The sequence below is a fragment of the Callionymus lyra genome, chromosome 14, assembly GCF_982586985.1.
Source record: "Callionymus lyra chromosome 14, fCalLyr1.hap1.1, whole genome shotgun sequence".
In the NCBI taxonomy this organism is placed as follows: domain Eukaryota; kingdom Metazoa; phylum Chordata; class Actinopteri; order Syngnathiformes; family Callionymidae; genus Callionymus; species Callionymus lyra.
In genome coordinates this window covers 4,699,148-4,709,717 of record NC_141831.1, presented here as the reverse complement: position 1 = coordinate 4,709,717, position 10,570 = coordinate 4,699,148, and the positions used below count along the sequence as shown (strand labels likewise).

The window sequence follows — 10,570 nt, the reverse complement described above, 5'->3', positions numbered from 1 at the left end:
ACTACTGCAACCCGGAAAGAAGTAAGGAAGTATATTAGTTGAATCTTTAAACTTTTAAATAATAAAAGTTAAATGCAACCATCAAATATTCTGATGGCAATGATACAGTAAAGAAGCAGTTAAGATAATAATAATGATGATAATCAAACTAATAATAACGATAATAATAATGATGATGATAATCATACTAATTACACCAATAATAATTATTATGATGATGATTATCATACTAATAATAACAATAATAACGATTATGATAATCATTACTACTAATATTAATAAGAAACATGATAATAATCATACTCATAATAATAATAATAAACATGATAATAATCATACACATAATATTAACAATTTACATGATAATAATCATACTCATAATAATAATAATAAACATGATAATAATTATACATATAATAATAACAATAAACATGATAATAATTATACATATAATAATAATAATAAACATGATAATAATCATACATATAATATTAATAATAAACATGATAATTATCATACTCATAATAATAATAATAAACATGATAATAATCATACTCATAATAATAATAATAAACATGATAATAATCATACTTATAATATTAATAATAAACATGATAATTATCATATTCATAATAATAATAATAAACATGATAATAATCATACATATAATAATAATAATAAACATGATAATAATTATACATATAATAATAATAATAAACATGATAATAATCATACATATAATATTAATAATTAACATGATAATAATCACACTAATAATAACGGGCAGGACTGGCCTGTGGACGGAGGTTTTGTGATCTCGAACAGAACCGTGTTGGTCTCCAGGTCTCTGATCTTGAAGCGAGTGAAGTCGATGTTGAACACGTTCTCCTCTGGTCTGCACAGGTAATCTGGAGGAGAGACCAGAGGTTAGTGGATTAACTACCGGAATATATTGATTAGTTATAGGAATATAACATGTTAAAATGTTATAAACAACAAGTACATTTATTTTTCTACTCATTAAAAGATCTTCATTTCATCTTGTGTTACTTTGCTACACCAGTGATAATAAATCACATCAGGGCAACGTGTTGCCTTCACTGTCTCACGTAAATAAACGCTTCCATCAGATGTTCGTGACGTCAGGAAGACTTTGGATGTTTGATTGTTGCACATTCTTGACGAATCAATCGAGACCAGGTTCCGATCACATCGTGCACACAACTGTGAATGTACTTGGTACTACAGTATCACTATATTTTGTCAAACACAGTCCAGCTGTGACTGGTTTAGACAATACTACACATATATACTTGTTACTACAGTATCACTATATTTTGTCAAACACAGTCCAGCTGTGACTGGTTTAGACAATACTACACATATATACTTGTTACTACAGTATCACTATATTTTGTCAAACACAGTCCAGCTGTGACTGGTTTAGACAATACTACACATATATACTTGTTACTACAGTATCACTATATTTTGTCAAACACAGTCCAGCTGTGACTGGTTTAGACAATACTACACATATATACTTGTTACTACAGTATCACTATATTTTGTCAAACACAGTCCAGCTGTGACTGGTTTAGACAATACTACACATATATACTTGTTACTACAGTATCACTATATTTTGTCAAACACAGTCCAGCTGTGACTGGTTTAGACAATACTACACATATATACTTGTTACTACAGTATCACTATATTTTGTCAAACACAGTCCAGCTGTGACTGGTTTAGACAATACTACACATATATTCTTGTTACTACAGTATCACTATATTTTGTCAAACACAGTCCAGCTGTGACTGGTTTATACAATACTACACATATATACTTGTTACTACAGTATCACTATATTTTGTCAAACACAGTCCAGCTGTGACTGGTTTATACAATACTACACATATATACTTGTTACTACAGTATCACTATATTTTGTCAAACACAGTCCAGCTGTGACTGGTTTATACAATACTACACATATATACTTGTTACTACATTATCACTATATTTTGTCAAACACAGTCCAGCTGTGACTGGTTTATACAATACTACACATATATACTTGTTACTACAGTATCACTATATTTTGTCAAACACAGTCCAGCTGTGACTGGTTTAGACAATACTACACATATATACTTGTTACTACAGTATCACTATATTTTGTCAAACACAGTCCAGCTGTGACTGGTTTAGACAATACTACACATATATACTTGTTACTACAGTATCACTATATTTTGTCAAACACAGTCCAACTGTGACTGGTTTAGACAATACTACACATATATTCTTGTTACTACAGTATCACTATATTTTGTCAAACACAGTCCAGCTGTGACTGGTTTAGACAATACTACACATATATACTTGTTACTACAGTATCACTATATTTTGTCAAACACAGTCCAGCTGTGACTGGTTTAGACAATACTACACATATATACTTGTTACTACAGTATCACTATATTTTGTCAAACACAGTCCAGCTGTGACTGGTTTAGACAATACTACACATATATTCTTGTTACTATAGTATCACTATATTTTGTCAAACACAGTCCAACTGTGACTGGTTTAGACAATACTACACATATATTCTTGTTACTACAGTATCACTATATTTTGTCAAACACAGTCCAGCTGTGACTGGTTTAGACAATACTACACATATAAACTTGTTACTACAGTATCACTATATTTTGTCAAACACAGTCCAGCTGTGACTGGTTTAGACAATACTACACATATATACTTGTTACTACAGTATCACTATATTTTGTCAAACACATTCCAGCTGTGACTGGTTTAGACAATACTACACATATATACTTGTTACTACAGTATCACTATATTTTGTCAAACACAGTCCAGCTGTGACTGGTTTAGACAATACTACACATATATACTTGTTACTACAGTATCACTATATTTTGTCAAACACAGTCCAGCTGTGACTGGTTTAGACAATACTACACATATATACTTGTTACTACAGTATCACTATATTTTGTCAAACACAGTCCAGCTGTGACTGGTTTAGACAATACTACACATATATACTTGTTACTACAGTATCACTATATTTTGTCAAACACAGTCCAGCTGTGACTGGTTTATACAATACTACACATATATACTTGTTACTACAGTATCACTATATTTTGTCAAACACAGTCCAACTGTGACTGGTTTAGACAATACTACACATATATACTTGTTACTACAGTATCACTATATTTTGTCAAACACAGTCCAGCTGTGACTGGTTTAGACAATACTACACATATATACTTGTTACTACAGTATCACTATATTTTGTAAAACACAGTCCAGCTGTGACTGGTTTAGACAATACTACACATATATACTTGTTACTACAGTATCACTATATTTTGTCAAACACAGTCCAACTGTGACTGGTTTAGACAATACTACACATATATACTTGTTACTACAGTATCACTATATTTTGTCAAACACAGTCCAACTGTGACTGGTTTAGACAATACTACACATATATACTTGTTACTACAGTATCACTATATTTTGTCAAACACAGTCCAACTGTGACTGGTTTAGACAATACTACACATATATACTTGTTACTACAGTATCACTATATTTTGTCAAACACAGTCCAGCTGTGACTGGTTTAGACAATACTACACATATATACTTGTTACTACAGTATCACTATATTTTGTCAAACACAGTCCAGCTGTGACTGGTTTAGACAATACTACACATATATACTTGTTACTACAGTATCACTATAGTTTGTCAAACACAGTCCAGCTGTGACTGGTTTAGACAATACTACACATATATACTTGTTACTACAGTATCACTATATTTTGTCAAACACAGTCCAACTGTGACTGGTTTAGACAATACTACACATATATACTTGTTACTACAGTATCACTATATTTTGTCAAACACAGTCCAGCTGTGACTGGTTTAGACAATACTACACATATATACTTGTTACTACAGTATCACTATATTTTGTCAAACACAGTCCAACTGTGACTGGTTTAGACAATACTACACATATATACTTGTTACTACTGTATCACTATATTTTGTCAAACACAGTCCAACTGTGACTGGTTTAGACAATACTACACATATATACTTGTTACTACTGTATCACTATATTTTGTCAAACACAGTCCAACTGTGACTGGTTTAGACAATACTACACATATATTCTTGTTACTACAGTATCACTATATTTTGTCAAACACAGTCCAGCTGTGACTGGTTTAGACAATACTACACATATATACTTGTTACTACAGTATCACTATATTTTGTCAAACACAGTCCAGCTGTGACTGGTTTAGACAATACTACACATATATACTTGTTACTACAGTATCACTATATTTTGTCAAACACAGTCCAGCTGTGACTGGTTTAGACAATACTACACATATATACTTGTTACTACAGTATCACTATATTTTGTCAAACACAGTCCAGCTGTGACTGGTTTATACAATACTACACATATATACTTGTTACTACAGTATCACTATATTTTGTCAAACACAGTCCAACTGTGACTGGTTTATACAATACTACACATATATACTTGTTACTACAGTATCACTATATTTTGTCAAACACAGTCCAGCTGTGACTGGTTTATACAATACTACACATATATACTTGTTACTACAGTATCACTATATTTTGTCAAACACAGTCCAGCTGTGACTGGTTTATACAATACTACACATATATACTTGTTACTACAGTATCACTATATTTTGTCAAACACAGTCCAGCTGTGACTGGTTTATACAATACTACACATGTATACTTGTTACTACAGTAGTACTATATTTTGTCAAACACAGTCCAACTGTGACTGGTTTAGACAATACTACACATATATTCTTGTTACTACAGTATCACTATATTTTGTCAAACACAGTCCAGCTGTGACTGGTTTAGACAATACTACACATATATTCTTGTTACTACAGTATCACTATATTTTGTCAAACACAGTCCAGCTGTGACTGGTTTAGACAAAACTACACATATATACTTGTTACTACAGTATCACTATATTTTGTCAAACACAGTCCAGCTGTGACTGGTTTAGACAATACTACACATGTATACTTGTTACTACAGTATCACTATATTTTGTCAAACACAGTCCAGCTGTGACTGGTTTAGACAATACTACACATATATTCTTGTTACTACAGTATCACTATATTTTGTCAAACACAGTCCAACTGTGACTGGTTTAGACAATACTACACATATATACGTGTTACTACAGTATCACTATATTTTGTCAAACACAGTCCAGCTGTGACTGGTTTAGACAATACTACACATATAAACTTGTTACTACAGTATCACTATATTTTGTCAAACACAGTCCAGCTGTGACTGGTTTAGACAATACTACACATATATACTTGTTACTACAGTATCACTATATTTTGTCAAACACAGTCCAGCTGTGACTGGTTTAGACAATACTACACATATATACTTGTTACTACAGTATCACTATATTTTGTCAAACACAGTCCAGCTGTGACTGGTTTAGACAATACTACCCATATATACTTGTTACTACAGTATCACTATATTTTGTCAAACACAGTCCAGCTGTGACTGGTTTAGACAATACTACACATATATACTTGTTACTACAGTATCACTATATTTTGTCAAACACAGTCCAGCTGTGACTGGTTTAGACAATACTACACATATATACTTGTTACTACAGTATCACTATATTTTGTCAAACACAGTCCAGCTGTGACTGGTTTATACAATACTACACATATATACTTGTTACTACAGTATCACTATATTTTGTCAAACACAGTCCAGCTGTGACTGGTTTATACAATACTACACATATATACTTGTTACTACAGTATCACTATATTTTGTCAAACACAGTCCAGCTGTGACTGGTTTATACAATACTACACATGTATACTTGTTACTACAGTATCACTATATTTTGTCAAACACAGTCCAACTGTGACTGGTTTAGACAATACTACACATATATTCTTGTTACTACAGTATCACTATATTTTGTCAAACACAGTCCAGCTGTGACTGGTTTAGACAATACTACACATGTATACTTATTACTACAGTATCACTATATTTTGTCAAACACAGTCCAACTGTGACTGGTTTAGATAATACTACACATATATTCTTGTTACTACAGTATCACTATATTTTGTCAAACACAGTCCAGCTGTGACTGGTTTAGACAATACTACACATATATTCTTGTTACTACAGTATCACTATATTTTGTCAAACACAGTCCAACTGTGACTGGTTTAGACAATACTACACATATATACGTGTTACTACAGTATCACTATATTTTGTCAAACACAGTCCAGCTGTGACTGGTTTAGACAATACTACACATATATACTTGTTACTACAGTATCACTATATTTTGTCAAACACAGTCCAACTGTGACTGGTTTAGACAATACTACACATATATACGTGTTACTACAGTATCACTATATTTTGTCAAACACAGTCCAGCTGTGACTGGTTTAGACAATACTACACATATATACTTGTTACTACAGTATCACTATATTTTGTCAAACACAGTCCAGCTGTGACTGGTTTAGACAATACTACACATATATTCTTGTTACTACAGTATCACTATATTTTGTCAAACACAGTCCAACTGTGACTGGTTTAGACAATACTACACATATATACGTGTTACTACAGTATCACTATATTTTGTCAAACACAGTCCAGCTGTGACTGGTTTAGACAATACTACACATATATTCTTGTTACTACAGTATCACTATATTTTGTCAAACACAGTCCAGCTGTGACTGGTTTAGACAATACTACACATATATTCTTGTTACTACAGTATCACTATATTTTGTCAAACACAGTCCAGCTGTGACTGGTTTAGACAATACTACACATATATACTTGTTACTACAGTATCACTATATTTTGTCAAACACAGTCCAGCTGTGACTGGTTTAGACAATACTACACATATATACTTGTTACTACAGTATCACTATATTTTGTCAAACACAGTCCAGCTGTGACTGGTTTAGACAATACTACACATATATACTTGTTACTACAGTATCACTATATTTTGTCAAACACAGTCCAGCTGTGACTGGTTTAGACAATACTACACATATATACTTGTTACTACAGTATCACTATATTTTGTCAAACACAGTCCAGCTGTGACTGGTTTAGACAATACTACACATATATACTTGTTACTACAGTATCACTATATTTTGTCAAACACAGTCCAGCTGTGACTGGTTTAGACAATACTACACATATATACTTGTTACTACAGTATCACTATATTGTGTCAAACACAGTCCAGCTGTGACTGGTTTAGACAATACTACACATATATACTTGTTACTACAGTATCACTATATTTTGTCAAACACAGTCCAGCTGTGACTGGTTTAGACAATACTACACATATATACTTGTTACTACAGTATCACTATATTTTGTCAAACACAGTCCAGCTGTGACTGGTTTAGACAATACTACACATATATACTTGTTACTACAGTATCACTATATTTTGTCAAACACAGTCCAACTGTGACTGGTTTAGACAATACTACACATATATACGTGTTACTACAGTATCACTATATTTTGTCAAACACAGTCCAGCTGTGACTGGTTTAGACAATACTACACATATATTCTTGTTACTACAGTATCACTATATTTTGTCAAACACAGTCCAGCTGTGACTGGTTTAGACAATACTACACATATATTCTTGTTACTACAGTATCACTATATTTTGTCAAACACAGTCCAGCTGTGACTGGTTTAGACAATACTACACATATATACTTGTTACTACAGTATCACTATATTTTGTCAAACACAGTCCAGCTGTGACTGGTTTAGACAATACTACACATATATACTTGTTACTACAGTATCACTATATTTTGTCAAACACAGTCCAGCTGTGACTGGTTTAGACAATACTACACATATATACTTGTTACTACAGTATCACTATATTTTGTCAAACACAGTCCAGCTGTGACTGGTTTAGACAATACTACACATATATACTTGTTACTACAGTATCACTATATTTTGTCAAACACAGTCCAGCTGTGACTGGTTTAGACAATACTACACATATATACTTGTTACTACAGTATCACTATATTTTGTCAAACACAGTCCAGCTGTGACTGGTTTAGACAATACTACACATATATACTTGTTACTACAGTATCACTATATTGTGTCAAACACAGTCCAGCTGTGACTGGTTTAGACAATACTACACATATATACTTGTTACTACAGTATCACTATATTTTGTCAAACACAGTCCAGCTGTGACTGGTTTAGACAATACTACACATATATACTTGTTACTACAGTATCACTATATTTTGTCAAACACAGTCCAGCTGTGACTGGTTTAGACAATACTACACATATATACTTGTTACTACAGTATCACTATATTTTGTCAAACACAGTCCAACTGTGAGTGGTTTAGACAATACTACACATATATACTTGTTACTACTGTATCACTATATTGTGTCAAACACAGTCCAGCTGTGACTGGTTTAGACAATACTACACATATATACTTGTTACTACAGTATCACTATATTTTGTCAAACACAGTCCAGCTGTGACTGGGTCAGAAAAACAGCCGACGGAGGAGAAAGTTCTGCTATTTCACGACCAGACGAGGAATTCTGCGACACGTCTGCGAGACGAACGACAGCTCCGGGGGTCAGAGGTCAGAGGAGGAGGATCTTCTTAAGGTGACCTTCATGTACGGACACTTGCAGGGTCAATGGAGGCGCAGGAAGTGACACGTACAGAAGATTTAAAAGAGTTTTTCTTCAACATGTGTGTGTTTATTTAATGAGCTCTGAAGTGACCCCTCGGTGACCCCAGGAGTCGGATCAGAGTCACTGTTGATAAGTCGCTCACAGCATGACTGTGTAGTTTTTGGTGGAGAAGGATAAACAAACATGGCCGCTCAGTTGATGTTACAGGTGACATTCATTTTCCCATTCATACATGAACTCTCTGTGTCTTTGCCTCCACAATTACAACTTTATCTTGAATAATCAAATTATTCTACATTTGTTACATATTTAACTTAACAACAAACTTTCAAACGAACAAATAAGAAGGTTTTTTTTTAATCGAAATATTATAAGAACAAACATTGATGTGTATAAATGGACTTCAAATTCATTTTAATGAAACAAATAATATGTTAAATAATTAAATGTTAGCATCAATGACTCTCCTGCCTTATAATCTAATCTGTAAATGTCGTAAATACGTCTAAAAAATATATATTTATTTTGAATACTTATTGAGACTTCATGAATGTAAAGTGAAAGTTCAGATTGAGGGTAAAGATGATGCAGTCAAACGTCAGCTGTCAATCAATTAGTTGATGGACAGATCTTTAAAAGTAAGTATTGAAAAGTAAATGTTTAAAAAAAGTTGGTCACGTTGCCATGTTAACGGCGTTTGTCACTATGACGTCATCACGGCGTGTTCGACGATCAGCATCTGATTCTTCGATGAAGTGAATAAAATATTTCATCGAGACTTGATGGTCAAACATCTGGATTTAAAACAAGTTTGAAACAAGAAAAAGGATCTTTTTTTTTAAGTCAAACTAGTCTCCGGATCTTCTCCGGATCCTCGACCTTATGGGATCCACTCACTCTCGGTGATCCTCTGCAGACCCAGCACGTCCTCGGGCGAGATGACCAGGCTGCCCAGCAGGTCCTCCTCGCTGGTCTCCGGGACTTCTGCGGGGTTGCAGCCTCTCTTCACCTTCATGTCTGCGGCGTCTGTGGATTATCAGCGTCGGTGCTGCAGGAATAGATCCTGAGAATCTCGCTCCTCCTCCTGGACCCGCCAGGACTCCTGTCCTGATCCGCTCCTTAAATCCACCTCATGATCCATGAAGTCTCTGGAACATGAGGGCAGATGGTCGAGGAGGAGGCGCGTCTTCAATGAAACCACGAGAAACAACCAGAACCAGAACCGTTTAGTTTCACGACCAACCAGAATCAGAGTTTCTATAAAAATAATAATAAATCAACCTAAAGCGTTTCCGCCCAAATAAAACAAAACAAGAATATATTTATACGAGTATATTTAAAGGGCCTTTATTTTGAAAGTACACAATAGAATTTCATGAAACTTCCTGAGTGTATTCTTCAGGTAGTCTACTTCAGTCTACATAAGTCATGACAAACATATATTTTCTATACATACATTACCATAATAAGCAATGTATGCGAGCACTACAGATTTGAGTGCTTGTCTGTCCGCGGTTTATATTATTTCTGAATAAAATGAAACTCATGATTTTCTTGATGAAAAATAAACCCAGAAGACATTCTATTGAATTAAGACCAACCAGAATATTTATGTCAAAATAAAACCAATCAGAACATCTTCAATAAAAAATAAA

The 10,570-nt window shown here is 33.5% G+C and overlaps 1 protein-coding gene across 1 annotated transcript in view; it reads right to left on the bottom strand.

Annotated features, from left to right (window-relative positions):
* LOC148065757 (protein unc-119 homolog A-like) overlaps positions 1–9,935 on the bottom strand; it is a 12,293-nt gene extending 2,358 nt beyond the window's left edge. The window contains exons 1-2 of the mRNA XM_087807310.1: positions 9,813–9,935; positions 795–908 (exon numbers count right to left, since the gene is read on the bottom strand). Coding sequence (XP_087663436.1) covers positions 795–908; positions 9,813–9,930 — 232 coding nt within the window. The 5' untranslated portion in view covers positions 9,931–9,935. The remainder of the gene's footprint in view (positions 1–794; positions 909–9,812) is intronic.
* Positions 9,936–10,570: the final 635 nt, after the last annotated feature.